The sequence below is a fragment of the Callithrix jacchus genome, chromosome 16 (assembly GCF_049354715.1).
Source record: "Callithrix jacchus isolate 240 chromosome 16, calJac240_pri, whole genome shotgun sequence".
Lineage (NCBI taxonomy): Eukaryota > Metazoa > Chordata > Mammalia > Primates > Cebidae > Callithrix > Callithrix jacchus.
In genome coordinates this window covers 64,531,779-64,548,307 of record NC_133517.1, presented here as the reverse complement: position 1 = coordinate 64,548,307, position 16,529 = coordinate 64,531,779, and the positions used below count along the sequence as shown (strand labels likewise).

The following is a 16,529-nucleotide window of genomic DNA, read 5'->3' as shown; positions in this document are numbered from 1 at the left end:
ATTCCTAGCTTATTCCTAGTGAGGATCAGGTGACTTTAATACTCCTCTGTTTTCTGCAGTGTGAAGAGTGCTTGTGCTGGCAGCATAGTGTGTGCATGGGGCTGCTGGAGGAGAGCATTCCAGAGCAGTACATCTGCTATGTCTGCCGGGACCCACCGGGTAAGAGATTCTACACCGTGCTCATTGCCAGGATTCCTCCATGTCTCCTCTAGGATTCTAGAGTGTGTCAACTGTGTTCACCACCACGACAGCAAGTTCTCACATAATGTCATTGACAGGTTCTTGGAAACTGAATCCAAGTGAAACAGCATGCTATATGCCAGAGGAACTTAATTTGTTTAAATCAATGAGCATATAGTACAATTCATTTCATTATTCAGTGTGTCTGTTTCCAAGAACCTATCAATTATGCATAGGGAGGACTCACTGTACTTCTTGGTGGTCAATTAGACTCAACTTCCATATTAAAATTATAAAATATTTTTTCACTTATACTTCTGTTTTCCATATTGATTGCTTAAATACGTTAGCATACATTTATCAACAAAATTACTATCTTACTGAAAGAGAAGAGGTATGACTTCTTCCTGGAGAAGAATTAGCCTCTGTCTATTCTTCTCCTAGCTAGGCTTCTTTGTGGCTATTGGAGTAGACCTGCATCTGTGTTCTGAACTTGCATGCTACTGACCTGGCAGTTCTGCATGTTTGACTCATCGTAGAGCAGGTGGGGCCTCAGAACACCACCTGTGATGCCTTTATTTTACTGATGAGGCAGACTGAGATGAAACCTGTGCCTTTTGATTCTCAGTTCATTGTGCTGTCTACCTGGTGCCTTCCTCTATGCTAGAGGGTCTTCAGATAGCATATTCTGCATGTTGGATATAACTTTAGCCTCCAGGCAGGAAATAACTAGGTTTTCTCAAATAATAGGCATGTGGTGAATTGGGCCCATGACTATTTGAAATAAAGAAAGAAGTCACAGTAAGTCACAAAAAAGTCACAGTAAGAAGGAAGAGAATTATTCACAGCCATATGAATGTAGACATTTGTTTATTCATTCACTAAAATTTGTAGTATTTATTATTCATTGTATGCTTTCGATAACAAATGTAGACATTTGTTATTTGTTCAGCAGCATTTATTGGATGGCTTCTATTTGCAACTGTGGTGAGATCATTGATTAAACCATGCCTTTAACTAGCTAGTTGTACACAGGCATACAAATACCTAATTGTAATAAGATCTAATTTGTATTGACATGGAGGGTATGGAATTTCATAGGATTCTGTGAAATCACAGACATGGGGGAAGGATTCCTATTCACTCAAGTAGAACTCTATGGTTCATCCAATTCAGAACTAAGGTTAATGAGAGAAGTAACCCTTGTCTAGTTTTTTTTGTTTTGCTTTGTTTTGTTTTTTTGAGCTACAGTGTCACTCTGTCACCCAGGCTGGAGTGCAGTGGCATGATTTTGGCTCACTGCAACCTCCACCTCCCAGATTCAAGCAGTTCTCCTGCCTCAGCCTCCTATATACCTGAGACTACACGCCATCATGCCTAGCTACTTTTTATATTTTTAGTAGAGATGGGGTTTTACCATATTAGGCTGGTCTCAAACTCCTGACCTCAGGTGATCCACCCGCTTTGACCTCCCAAAATGCTGGGATTACATGTGTGAGCCACCGTGCCCGGTCCCTGTCTAGTTTTTAATCCAGCCCTTTGAGCCTTTTTAGAGGACAGGTGATAACTACAAAAAACATTGAAGCCAATATGCTCAAGGTTCCCTTTGTAGGTGTCATCTGCCACCAACCCGAACACACCCTTAATGGTGTTTCTTCTTGTTAGTGGGCAGGAACACTGAAGGTGTGGAGGAGCTCCTCCTGCACCAGTTCCTCAAAACACTGTCTTACTTATTTGAATCTGCTCCTGTTGCTAGAGCTTGCCTTGCTTAATGAGCAACGTTAGTAGCGTAGCAGTTGAAGAAAAATCTGAGTTAAGTGTGGTCCTTTGTGACTTTAATGTCAACTTCATCTACAGGTCAGAGGTGGAGTGCAAAATACCGTTATGATAAGGAGTGGTTGAATAATGGGAGAATGTGCGGGTTATCATTTTTCAAAGAAAATTACTCTCATCTCAATGCCAAAAAGATAGTTTCTACACATCATCTGCTTGCTGATGTCTATGGTGTTACAGAAGTGCTACACGGGTTACAGCTGAAGATTGGAATACTAAAGTAAGTGAAGGGCGGCAGAGGGAGGGTCACAGCAGACATTTTAATTCAGACCAACACTCTTGGCCTTTTGATGGTCAAGAGTAACAGTTTGGAGGAGAGAACAGGTATTTGAATAAAGTTTCATATTTAAAAACAAGGAAAGATTAACAACCCTCTGGATGCGTTGGTGCTTTCTGCCTATCCTCCTGGAATGTGTAAATGTGGTTAAAGGTAAATACAGCATCTAGTAATTCAACACATCCTAGCCACTGTCCTGTTGTTTGGTATGTTCACCATAATGTGCAAAATTAAGTGCAGTTGCTGTGGTGAACCCTATATATTGTGTCCTCCTTCAGGAACGCTATCAAGATGAAATAGATTCTAAACAGGGCGTGTATTTTTTAATATACATAAAGATTGATTTAGAGGGGCTGAAGGGAGTCTACAAACCAGAATCCACTTCTTTGCTGTGCACCAAATGTGTTAGTCATCCCATACTATTTTCTCTTAAAAAAGTCTCAGCCTCCCTTAAGAACATATCAGAATATTCTTGAAGTGCTTATTTTCAGTCCTTCCTAATGCCTGACTGGAATTCTTCTTTAAAAGAACAAATGTAAAAAGCCCACATTTTAAGTAAAAACAGGATGATTCACTGGTTCTTCACAAGATTTTCTTCATTTGGATGTACTTGTCATGGCCAGAAACTTGGCCTCATCCTCTCCTTGCCTTCCCATCCTGTGTCCTTCACATCCTATCCATTGCAATTCGTGAACATTGTTCAGTCCGTTCCTCTCTCCCTTCTCACTGGTACTGTCACAGCCAGGCTGTTACAGTTCACGTGGACGATAGCCATGCTGGTCTATTATCTCTGGCTCTAGTCTTATACTCTATCACTTCATTCTTTGTACTGCTGCCAGTGTGAGCTTAGTAGAAGATAAATATCAGCTTGTCGTTCTCCATCTTAATGTACTAGAGCATCTTCCTGTTGTCCAATGGACTGAGTCCTTCCATGACACATACTCTGTCTACCATTTTGTTGCCACATATTCCCATATTCCCTGTGCTTTTCCCCCAATGTTCCAGCTATCCCAAACCATAATCCCTAAATGAAGCAAGCTTTTTCATAGCTCTAGGCCTTTACCAGGATAAGCTTCTACCACTAATGCCCCTAGCAGATGCCTTTTTTTTTTTTTTTTTTTGAGACGGAGTTTCACTCTTGTTACCCAGGCTGGAGTGCAATGGCACAATCTTGGCTCACCGTTCCTCCGCCTCCTGGGTTCAGGCAATTATCCTGCCTCAGCCTCCTGAGTAGCTGGGATTACAGGCACGTGCCACCGTACCTAGCTAATTTTTTGTATTTTTAGTAGAGACAGGGTTTCACCATGTTGACCAGGATGGTCTCGATCTCTTGACCTCGTGATCCACCTGCCTCGGCCTCCCAAAGTGCTGGGATTACAGGCTTGAGCCACCGCGCCCGGCCCGCAGATGCCTTTTATAATTAACTGGAGTTGGCCCAACTGGAGTTGACCATGTTCTTCTTGGCAAAGTCCATGCATACTGGTGTCAGGCACTTTGATATTTATTCTTTTTATGTCTGTCTCCCCCTACTACATCATGGGATCCTTGAAAATAGGGCTTGTGTCCTATTCAGGATTATATCTCCAATTGATAGTGTAGGGTAAGTACTCAGTTACTATCTGTTGAATAAAATTTGCTTCCATTTATCATAAGCCTGAGTATGAGTTTCCTTTTTAAAAGGCCGTGTCGATGCTAAGACTTAAGGGAGGGACTAATGTGTTAGGCCTTTTTTTAAAACCTGATTCCTTCTTGATGTTAGTATGAGTTTCTCTGCATTCCTGATTTTGCCAAGGATTATAATTGGACCATTTCTGTTTCATATACTTATAGACCCTCTTTATGTCAATATTTTAAATCATAATATATACTATGTACAATTTATTAAAAGTCCTACACATCATGGACTTTTGTGTGATATTTTATTTAATCCTTATAATAAGCTACCTCATTTCGTAGATGGGTAGTGAAAGACAGAGATTTTTAACTTGTCTAGGCTTCTCTATGGTACAGCAGAATTCAACCCCTTGGACTATTGGACTACAGTGCCAGCTTTTCTTCTATTATGCCTTTTACTGATATAAGTGTTTTAGTGTTTTCTGAATATTAAATTACTAGGGATTCAAAACATTTATTTATAATTTCAGAAGCAATACTTGAGTATTATTGGAAGAGAACTAATTTAACTCAGTATGTATCTAATTTGGAAATTATTAATATGCAAACATTCTGAGCCTTTTGAAAGGTTTTTATCTCCTGAATGTCCTTCCACTTCAGCTCTGATGATTGGATTCCTATTTTACTTACTGCAGAATTAACTGTACAATATCATGCTTACATGTTCAGTGAGGATGAGATAAATGGGCATTATCATAGAGTGTTGGTGGGATTGTCAGTATAATCCCTTTCTAGGTCACTTGGGTAGTACCTATCAAAATTAAAATGTGCATGTTATCCAGCAATTCTGTATCTAGAAATTTGTCTGGCTTTAATATTCTGACTTGTGTGCAAAGGAACAAACAAGTACACAGACGTAGAACAGCAGGAAAGTGTTTGGCTAGACTGGACATTTGTAACTATTCACCCATAGAATAAAAGTAAGGGAAATCTATCTGTATGAAATGATATGGCAAGATGCCTATAGCATGTTAAGTACAAAAAGGCAGATTGTATGTGTTCTGGTTGTGTCACAAGAAGATGTGTATACTTACATCCATTTAAGAACTAATTTTAGGTATATAGAAGAAGTCTGGAAGTTTATACCTCAGTTATAAATCATAAGATTGCCATGGGAGAGGAAATTTTTACTTTCTGTGCATTTATATTTAGGATTTTTTTCCATCAGGAATTATCACTTTTTGACTGAATAAAAGTTTTTAAAATATGCTCACATGAAAGTTTTTCAGATTTTACAATGAAAAAATGACAAAAAATCAGTAGAAAAAGAAATGCGTGTATCAAATGATGACATGGACTATCAACACAAGTTTGTTACTGCTTTTCTGAGTGTTACTTCTCTAAAATTGAGAAAATTCAAATTTTGGATGAAATCCTGGAGTGAGTTAACTTAAAGAATACCTTTCTTTTGTCTTGAGTCCCAGATCTCCTAACCTAGTTCTGAAATGTATTATTGTATTTAGCTTGTTACTGGAGTTTTGTTTTTCTGAACTGCTGTTTTCTCAACTTTGTTTTAAGGAATAAATATCATCCTGACCTTCATCTTTGGGCTTGTTCTGGGAAGCGAAAAGACCAAGATCAAGTAATGGCTGGGTTAGAGAAAAAAATAGCGCAAGACACAGTTAATCGAGAAGAAAAGAAATATGTACCGAACCATAAAGAACCACCTCGTTTGCCCGTAAAAATGGAAGGAACTTACATAACAAGTGAGCACAGCTATCAAAAGCCACAAAGTTTTGGTCAGGACTGTAGATCTCTCGCAGACCCTGGGAGCTCAGATGATGATGATGTTAGTAGTTTTGAAGAAGAGCAAGAATTCCACATGAGAAATAAAAACCGTTTACAATACTCAGCAAAAGAACACGGAATGCCTGAAAAGGTAAAACTGGTTTATTTTTCTTTGCTTGGAAAATATGATAGAACAACAAAGTAAAATTTTATAAAATAAAACATTCTGAATTCCCAGATTCTACTTGTATTTCCAAGTTCTCCAGTAACTTGTTAAAGTAACGAGATTTTAAAAAATTTCTCTACAGGAAATCACTGACCATTTCAACATTTAATTATCTCCTAATTCAGAATTGTAGTTATTCAATAAACTGTTTCTCTAACAAAAGTGAATTGTGTAAGCACATTAGATGCCTCTAAAACATGAGCTACATTGTATTCCAAATGCAAATGTCCATGTGTAAGAATGTGAAAGGACGTATGAGTGTAATGATTTGTCTTCCTCTTGATGTGTGTTAGATGAAAGGTGGCACTCTCATTTTCTTTTTTTAAAATTGTAGCATATTTGTCAGTGCATCCCACTCTTCAGTAAGCTGAATTCTGACATATCTTTGTGTATTAGATATCTGTAAACTTATTTCCTGTACACTGGGATTATCTCAGAAATGTTGTACCTTTATTTTGTACTGATTTTCAGTTAGTGGGGCCACTTTAAAATCGTTTTTTTTTTTATTTTTCTGCATTCCTTAACAAGTAGTTACTGTAAATAAGTACTTAACTGAATTGGAAAGTTTATATTTCATATCATAAAGTTTGTGGTAAGTTATTTTGTCTAATTAATATCCTTTGTGTGAAATGAGTTATATCTGACAAATCTAAATGCACATTGTGTGTATGTGAGTGTGTGTGTGAAGCAGTTTGCACTTTTGAAATTTTAAAAGGTTTTTGCCTTTCCCTCCCCTCATTGGTTTACTGTACTGTAACAGTAAAGTCCAGTCTGTAGTTAATTAGACTTTATACTGGTCTTTGGCAACTCTCTTGATTTCTTTTCATCATACTTTGCCCTCTTATGTCCACTTACATCACCAGTTAACATTAATTGAGGAACAGGCCAGTCCAAATTAGTCAGGTATTCTAATTGCAGAATAGAATTAGTGACTTCATTTATTTAGCTCATTTTATTGAAGCCTTTTTGCCTGTGTAGCACCATGCCTCGCATGGTGCAGGGAGGTGGTAGACACGTCTGCTCTTAAGAACCACCAGCTGGGATTTGGTTATGTACCAGTACTTCTTTAAAGATATCCTGGGAGTCAGATTGGATCTCACTGTTACCAGTGTTGAGGTGTTTCATGTATCTTTACTTCAATGACTACATTTCATCTCGTTCTTTGTGTTTGCTTTCCAATGGTCCTTTGGAGAAGAATCCAGCTGACGGGAATACAGTATTTGTTTATAATGATAAAAAGGGCGCCGAAGACCCAGGAGACTCCCATCTTCAGTGGCAGCTCAATCTCCTCACACACATAGAAAATGTGCAGAATGAAGTTACCAGCAGGATGGATCTAATAGAAAAAGAAGTTGATGGTAATTTAAGAAAGAACTAAAATATAGTTACCAGAGTGTGTTTATTGTTACTATGAAGAAGTTACTTAAAAATTCTTAAATTATGGATGAAAACTACAGATACTCTCCATCCTGATGGGGCTTTATTACTCCCTTTGTATTGTATTTGACATATTTGCGATCTTTTACACTTAAAACAATATGACTGGGTATGATCATAAGTTGTTTTCATTTTTTAAAGGTGGAGGTTTATTAAATACTGTCTATCTATCTGCCAGGCTCAAGATAGATCACTGATTTATTAGCTTCATTGAACTAAGTTTTCTTTGGAAGTCAACATAAGGAATGTAAGCATGTTTGAAATGTGAAAACATTTTCATTCAATATTTTACTTTGGTTAGCACTTGTTAAATTAACTTCTACAAAGTTACATAGGTAAACCTTAAGTTTGCATACAGATTTTCAAGTAGTTTTCTTTTTTATTTTAAAATTGTGTCATCACACAGGAGGCCTGAAAAGTAGGCCAGAAAGATACTATCCCTATTTTATAGTTGAGAAACTAGAGTAATTTAGATTACCTGATTTTCAGTCCATGTTGTTCTTAATGCTTTCTGACTCCTGTTTCTTCCTAACATCATAGATGATATTCTGCACCCCAACTTTTTTTTAATTTGGCATAAGCATGTGATATTTCTCCTCTACATTAAGTTAGAGCTCCTATTCCTTCCTGCCCCCCGCCCTTGAGAAAAGCAAAGAGGAAATGGAAACCAATTTTAGAAACATCTTCCATCTGGGTGTAAGCTAACTGTAGAGCTGATGTAATGTTTTGAGTAGATTTTTGAAGAAAAGAAAATGCATCTTGACACTATTTCATATTATCAGGTTAGATTTCCAAAAGGAACATGAATAAAAACTATAGAAGATAATCAATTGCATTCTGCCTAGAATTTTAATATGCTGTGTGTATTTTAAAAAGTAGTGTTAAAATAGTGGAACTGAAAGAATACCGAGAAATTGCTACTTCCTTTTCATTGTTAAAAAGAACTTCCGGATTAAAAAAAAAATGATTAAGTATGTTTTCTGTAAAGTAGAGATGATTTGAGTCTAAACTAACAGGAAGCTTAAGCAAGTATAGGGAACTGTTGTTACCTTATTCTAGGAGTAGAAGGGGACCTTCAGAATGAAGTTAGTATGTATATATGTATATGTGTGTGTGTATGTATATTTTTCCCTCTTATATATAAAAAATATACATTTCCTGTATATTTAAAGGGGAAAATTATCTTAAATGACAGATAAAAATTGCCAGGAGGGACTTGAACTCTGTGGGGCGGGATAGACAGCACGCTAAACCTCTCGGAAATGGCTTGAGTATGTTGGCCTTCTAAAGACAGGCAAGTGAACTCTTATCTCCATCACAGCTCCAACTTTCTAATTGTATCATTTTCTGACTGTTCGTCCAGTTGCCATTCAGATTTGCTTATTTTCTTCTCTCTTTTAGTTCTGGAAAGCTGGCTTGATTTCACAGGAGAGTTGGAGCCACCAGATCCTCTTGCAAGATTGCCCCAACTTAAACGCCACATAAAACAGCTCCTAATTGACATGGGCAAAGTACAGCAGATAGCCACTCTTTGCTCTGTATGACAACAGTGAACACTTAATGAAATAATGTGGCTCTCTTCAGTCAAATCGTTTTTATTATCCACATGACAGCTAAGTGGATAATTTAAAAGCCTATTAATGTCTGGTCATTCACTGGTTTGTGATGTCAATAGGATGGCACCTTGGAGAGCAAAATGAAGAACAACTTTATCAAGGAAGCTAGAATTTAAAAACAAATTCATGAGCAAGCTGCAAATGAGAATGTGTTCTATGCCAAGGTTCGATGAAGTAGAATATAATCTATACTAAGGGATTTCAAGTGGGCAGAATTTTTGAGTACTTGCTTACAGGAAGCTCAAGATACCTGTAGAAAGAAATATGGTATATTTATATAGTTTTTAATAGAAAGATCTACATTTATAAACCAGCACGTGGCCAAAAACAAAATTGTAAAGGAAATTTAAATTCTGGAGAATTCTACAGGTTTGCTCTAAGAACTGTCTTCTCAGCAGTTGATCCAGCTGTACGGAAATTTAGGATATTTAAACTTTTATAGGATCATGAGCTGTTTCTTGGGCGATGAATGTTCTTAACAGAAAACTGACAGTAGAAGTCTCACTTCTGGGGAAAACAGTTGTGGAGTTCTTACTTCATTATGAATGTATTTAAAAACAAACACCAAATAATTGGAATATATTGCAGGCATTAAGCTCATTAAAAACAAACTGGCTTGCAGAAGGGTTCCATGTGCCAAGTGATCATGATTCTGCTGGAAAGAGGTTTTTAAATATTGTGGGTGTTCTCCCACCCTAAGTCTTACATAATGCCATCAGTCCATCCAAAACCAACCATGCTATATATGTCATATATATAGTTGAATGGCAGTATTCAGGCTCAACGTACAGTTTGATCCTGAGTATGCTTGGTGTTTGCCTTCAGAAAAAAAATTGTAAATAACCTCAGCTGGGATGAGGAGTGACAATATCAAAATAATTTGTGGCTGTGGATTTTTTTAACTGCTAGTAGTGGAATACTGGAAAAGCTTCATTTCTGAAGATGAATTTTATTTTTAAAAAATACATGCACACTCAAAACTTTTAGCTTTGATCACAAATGGACAAATTTCTGAAACCAAAGGCAACTAAGTTGCTGTGTTAGCTCTTGCTGGATTTTGAGCCTAGGTCCTACTGTCTGCCAGTACTCATGTGAGTTGTATGCGCCCCCAGTGCTACATACGCAGGTATGCGTAAGTGTGTATGCTTGTTTTAAACAAACACTCAACGTACATATGTACATAATTGACACATATTTATATCACATATCTAGTTTTATTACTACAGACTATACGAATTGGTGGTTAACATGAAATGTTACCTTTTAACAGACTGTTTTTAAAAATTAAAAATGTGTGTATAGGTTTTGAAATTTTTTTAAAAGGGGGAAAAAGACTGTTAGGAGGAGGCTATTTGATGACATATAACACTTGAATATTTTATGCCTCATTCTGTTTATCAGTTCTCACAATCTGTATAAATGCATTTTAGAACTGATAGACAGTAAACTTGAATTTATCTTTGATAAGAATACATGCCACTGTACATTGAGATATTATTTAAATTTGCAAACACATTGTTCTATATGTAAGGGTACTGTATGTAAAACTCTTTATTAAAACTATTCCACATATCCTGAAATTTCAGCTTGCCTTTTTGCGGCCTTATATTTTGATGTAAAGATTAAAAGAATGTGCAAAACAGTCAGAAATTTTTATTGCCTTTTGAGATTCTCCAACTTGACAAAGTGCCAAAGATCAACAGACAGAAAATATAGTCCTGTGTATTTACTTGTCATCCTTTACCTTTGTGAAAGATCTTACTGACAAATGAGAAGCTTTAGCCGGGGCGGTATTGTGGGGTAGTTGCTTAAATTTGCATATCAAAGTAAAAAAATAGTGCCTGTATTCGATGTGTGGAGTAAATTTGCTAATGTCTGTATTTTATGATTGATACTATTCTCTTTCCTTTGTGTTTTAAAATAATGGCTCTAATTTTCACTGTTATGGCTACATTCTAGACACTGAATTTATATCTTCTTTTTTTCAGATATGGAGCAAATAGCATCCTTAACCTATGAATAATGGTGTTGCCTAGATTCTTGTCACAAACACAGAAGATCCTTTGTACCTAGTAACATTCATCCTCTCGATTCCTGGTGAACAGGGTTAAATTAATGCACATTTGTTCTTGTAGTTTCTAAAAATTAGATCAATTTATTTGTTAGCCAGCAAATTGAAAATTCCATTAATAGATTACTGAAATTTTTGCTCTGCTTATATATATATGAACTGGAAATCTGAATTTTTAAATTTAGATCTTTAAATCAAATTATTTTTATGCATATTTTCCATTTAATATAGAATATATCAGTCGATTGAAGCCTTTCACAACTAGTGGGCTGACACTTTTCTTCTTTAAGAGAGTGAATTAATTTCTAAGAAGTCAACCCATTGTGAAAAGTTTCAGATGAGATTATTTTCTTTCCTTTTAGTATTTTTAAATATCACTATATGTATTTAAATAAAAGCAATAAACTAGAGGGAGTGGTTCTTGAAAAGACAGTGTTTTATTTGCCACTCAGACAGAACAGAACATTGATAGAGAGGGCTCCCTCTTGGTGTGTTACTTTAAACTTGTACTTCCTCATACTTGTTTGTGTTTCTACTGACTTATTTCCAAACTTAAGAGTAATGTACTTTGAAAACAACTTGATTATTCTTTTAATTTCAGGTAAAACCCTTTTTCCTAACACTCATCTTATTTCCACTGTCTTATTTCCTCTCAGATGTTGGTATTTCACATGTTCAAAATGAAGCATACTATTTCCCCTCCAATAAATGAAGTCTCCTGCCAACTTCACTGTCTCCGTTAATAACGTTACCCTAAGAGTCCAGGTTTCAAACACCTAGTTGTCCCTCATATCCATATTATTAAAACAGATAATGTTGTCTTCTCAATCCTACTGAAAGTCCAACATTTTTAATAAAATAATGTCATGAAGATATTACTACTGGCCTCTGAAACCGTAACTTTGCCTTTATTGTAATTCATCAAAATTGTCACTGTCAGACTGTTCCATGCATTGCATATGTTCCATACATTTTACATGTTACCTGCAGTATCTAATTAGTTCATAAAATAAGGTAAAATAATCATTTTCTAGACAATGCTGAGATATAGAGACATTTAGAAACTTATCCTGGATAAGACCTAAGGGACAGGTTCAAATCCTGTGCTTTTCAAGTGCATGGTCTCTTTCCAGCATATGTGCTTCAGCTATCCTTGTCATTTTTGTTTTCTGCTCTAGAATGTCTAGTGACTCCCTGTTTCAAAGCATGTCAGGTCTTTGTAATCTGGATCTTTTGCAATTTACATAATCCTCAAAGTTATTTAAATGTAGCCTCAATGTTAAATGGACTACACTTGTTTTCCTCTGTTACCTTCATACTGTTTTCTTCTTCTGGAAAATTCTCTGCTGTTTGTTGTCTCACTGTAAAAACTCTGACAATCCTTCAAACTTCATTTCTCTTCCTATGAGAAGTAATCCATTACCGAAGCCTTTCGTGGTATCCTGCATTGTACCAAGCTATGGAGCAACTGCATCAGTGATGAATAATACAGTAGAACAGGCGTGAACTTTGAAGTCTTGGACTCAAATTTTCACTCTGGCAATTTACTAGCCGTGTGATCTTTTGGAACTTTAGTATCCTTATCTGTAAATTGGGAATAATGCCCAGCTTAGAGCCTGCTCTGAGAATTAAGTAAAGCAAATAAAGTACCTAGAAGCTGTTAAATAGAAATTTCAGTAGACATTTAGGGTTGTCCCTATGCCAGCTATTAAGCTTAGAGGCTGGGAGTGGATGTGGGATTAATAAGATCACAGTCTATAGACAAATGGAAACATAAAAAATATTTTTCACCAAGTTAGGTGCTATCAGAGAGTATAAGACAAAAGAAAGGAAAGATAATTAGACTTGTAGGTGGAGGGGTTTTTGGGAAATAGATGATGTATGTTAGAGCAGTGGTCTTCTCATATCTTTCGACTGAGTGGCCTCTAAAGAAATTTCAAAAAATTGCATTCCAGTCCTGGTACCTACTGTCTTTGGGTACTCCTGAAAGTAGAGCAAGAGACAAGATTTGATTGTACTTAGTTTATTCAGGAAATGGTCCATGGAGGTTGAAATGAGGGAGAAACAAAGGTGTGGGAGGGGAGGGAAAAAGCTAATATAAATATGTGTAATTGAAGACACTGCCATGAACAGTGGGGCTCTGATTCTTCCATTCAAAGTTGTAAATTTAGACGATTGCAAAGGATAATTTCCAGTTTGCAAATATTGATATGTTCAAATCAAGTTACATTATTTTTAAATTTTTACAATAGAATCATAATAGTTTTGTTACTTACCAACATCTGTTTTTATCATCCATGAGCAATCTTCTTTAACATTTAGAAATTTTACATATGTTTATATTTTCCCTTCTGCCTTTCCATTTTACTTACCAACAGAATGTTGTTTTCTATAATTATAGGCCTTTATCGTCCTCTCATACTTTTGTCCACAAAAAATGATATACTGCAATTTAAAAAAGCATAGGCTTCTTAATAGAGTGTCAAAATACACCAAGCACTAACATCACTGAATAAATAGAAAAATTTACAATTGTAGTTGAAGATTGCACCCCTCCTAATTTAGCACTAATTGATAGAACAAGTAGACAATGTCAGGGTATATTAGAGAAGACTTAAGCAAAAACAATCACCCAAAATGACTTAAAATTGATATTTATGGAACCTTCTGTCCAACAACACAAGAACATACATTTTCTTTTGAAGTGTACGTAGAACACTGAAGGAAAGAGACTATATACTAGGCTGTAAAACAACATGTCTCGATAAAGGTAAATACAAAACAATATGTCTCAATAAATGTAAAATAATTGAAATCATGCGCAATATTCTGTCTGACCACAACTGAGTTAAATTGGAAATCGATACCAGGAAGGTATCTGGAAATGTTCCCAAACATGAAGGAGTTAAACAGTGTACTTCTAAACAACCCATGAGCCCAAGAAAAGTTACAAGTAAAATTAGAAAATAAGTTGAGTGAAAATGAAAACACAACATGCTAAAATGTGTGGGATACACCTCAGTGTTAGAAATTACAGCTTTGCTTATATGTGTAAAAGTATAAAATCACTGATAAAAGATTTCACCTCAGGAAACCAGAAGATAAAGAGTAAATTAAAGCAAAATAAGCATAATAACAAGGAAATAATGATAGTGATGGAACGAGTGGAAATATTAAATGAACAAAATACAAAGTCAATATAAGAAAACTGATTCTTTGAACAGAACAGAAATTGATAATCCCTTGGAGACTGATAAATAATTAGAATGGACAGTTTTGTCAAAGACAGTGAATAACTATATTTCCATATATTTGAGACTTAAGATGAAATGGAAAAATCCCTCAAAGGACACACATTACCAAAAGACAAGAAATTGGAGAAGTTGAATTTATAATTAAAAACCTAGGCCAAGCACAGTGACTCACACCTGTAATCCCAACAATTTGGGAGGTCAGGACAGAAGGATCACTTAAGCCCAGGGGTTCCAGACTACCCCGGGCAGCATAACACCCTGTCTCTACAAAAAGTAAAAGATGACAACAATAAAAATGGCTAGATATAGTGGCACCTAGGTGTAGTCCCAGCTACTCGAGGCTGAGGTGGGAGGCTTTAGCCCAGGTGTTTGAGGCTGCAGTGAGTGGTGATTGTGCCACTGCACTCCAGCCTGGGTGACAGCAAGGCCCTGTCTCAGAACAACAGAAAAAACCTTAAGGCCTAATTGAGTTCTATTATAACATTTAATGGAGATGTAATGTCGATTTTATGGAAACACTGGCAGAAAGTACAAAAGAACATTGAGTAGCTTACATCTTGAGATGAACTTTGACCTCATGCCAAAACCAGAAAAAGAAGATATCAGAAGACCAATACATACTCCTCCTGAATATAGTTACAAAATCCTAAGCAAAATATTAGAAAACCAAACCCAGCAGTATAAAGAATAATATATCAAGATCAGGTTGAAAGTATGAAGTTGGTTTACTATTCAAAAATCAAAACATGTCAATAAATGAATACAAACTATATGTTAATCTCCATGAAGAAATATTTACAAATTTCAACATCATTTGTGATTTAAAATCAGAAAACAAAGAAAGGAATTTATAATTATATGAAGGGCATATACCAAAAAACTTAACCTACCATCACAGAGGCAAAAGAATATGTTCTTCCCTAAGATGAGGAACAAAGCAAGCACATCCACTGTCACCACTTTTATCCAGCATTGTTGGAGTTCCTGCCAGTGTAAGATGGAACTGGGCAATGAAAGGAAATAACAGTAAACCAATTGGAAAGAAAGATGACATGTTTTGTACCTGGAAAAGCCTAAGGAATCTATCAAAATGCCACCAGCAACTAATAGTTCTGTGGATTAGCAATGAGCAATTGGAAATTAAAATTTAAAAATAAATGCTATTTTCAGTAGTATCAAACTATCAACAGGGATAAATTTGAAAAATATTTAAAATATATGCAGAAAACTACAAAAACAATGCTGAGAATAATTGAAGAAGACAGAAATAAATAGAAAGCTATACCAGGATAATGGATTGGAAGACTCGGTGTTGCTGAAATGTTGGTTCTCCCAAAATTGACCTGTAAATATAATGCAGTCCTACTTAAAATCCCAGAAGACTTTGAATTAGATTATCCAGGTTATTCTAAGATTTATATGAAAATGCAAAGGACCTATAATAGCCAAAGAAATTTCAAGAAGAATAAAGTTGGAGGTAATCCAGTTTCTAATTTTGAGGCTTATTATAAAGCTACAATATGGTGTAAATATAGAGATGTAGATACATGGTACAAAAATAGAGAATCCAGAAATAGATCTAAAAAATATGGTCGATTGAGAGTTTCAGTTGTGCCACATTCTTGTCGACATTTGGTAATGTTAGTGTTTAAGGTTTTAGCCATTTAAGTGTACAGTGGGATCTTATTTTATTTTTTCTTTTTGGAGACAGAGTCTCACTCTGTCCCCCAGGCTGGAATGAGGTGGTGTGATCTTGGCTTACCACAACCTCTGCCTCCTGGAATCAAGCGATTCCATGCCTCAGCCTCCTGAATAGCTGGATTACACGTGCATGCCACCATGCTCAGCTAATTTTTGTATTTTTAGTAGAGATGAGATTTCACTGTGTTGGCCAATCTTGTCTTGAACTCCTGACCTCAGGTGACCTGCACCCCTCAGCCTCCCAAAGTGCTGGAATTACAGGTGTGAGCCACAGGACCTGGCCTCTCTTCCTGTTTTAATTTCCATGTCAATATCTAATTGTTCCAGCACCATTATTTGAAAAGATTATCTTTTTTCCCTTTGAATTACCTAGGTGGCTTTTTTGAGAGACAAGTAACTATAATTATGTTAGTTTATTTCTGCACCCTATATTCTTTTTCCACTAATCTATCTATATATCTATCCTTATGCCAACATGAGACCATCTTAATTACTATAGCTTTTTACTAAGGTTTAGAATCAGGTAGCATAA

General features: G+C 36.0%; 1 protein-coding gene across 31 annotated transcripts in view; it reads left to right on the top strand.

Moving 5' to 3' along the window:
- PHF20L1 (PHD finger protein 20 like 1) overlaps positions 1 to 13,857 on the top strand; it is an 82,392-nt gene extending 68,535 nt beyond the window's left edge. For 17 of the 31 annotated variants that reach the window (XM_035277357.3, XM_008983239.4, XM_035277354.3 and 14 more), the window contains 5 exons: positions 60 to 159; positions 2,038 to 2,233; positions 5,483 to 5,843; positions 7,111 to 7,276; positions 8,757 to 13,857. In XM_035277357.3, coding sequence (XP_035133248.1) covers positions 60 to 159; positions 2,038 to 2,233; positions 5,483 to 5,843; positions 7,111 to 7,276; positions 8,757 to 8,899 — 966 coding nt within the window. In that variant the 3' untranslated portion in view covers positions 8,900 to 13,857. Of the gene's footprint in view, positions 1 to 59; positions 160 to 2,037; positions 2,234 to 5,482; positions 5,844 to 7,110; positions 7,277 to 8,550; positions 8,736 to 8,756 lie in introns of those variants that run through there. The other 14 variants (XM_035277358.3, XM_078353152.1, XM_078353151.1 and 11 more) reach the window with 5 other exon arrangements.
- The last annotated feature ends 2,672 nt before the right edge of the window (positions 13,858 to 16,529 follow it).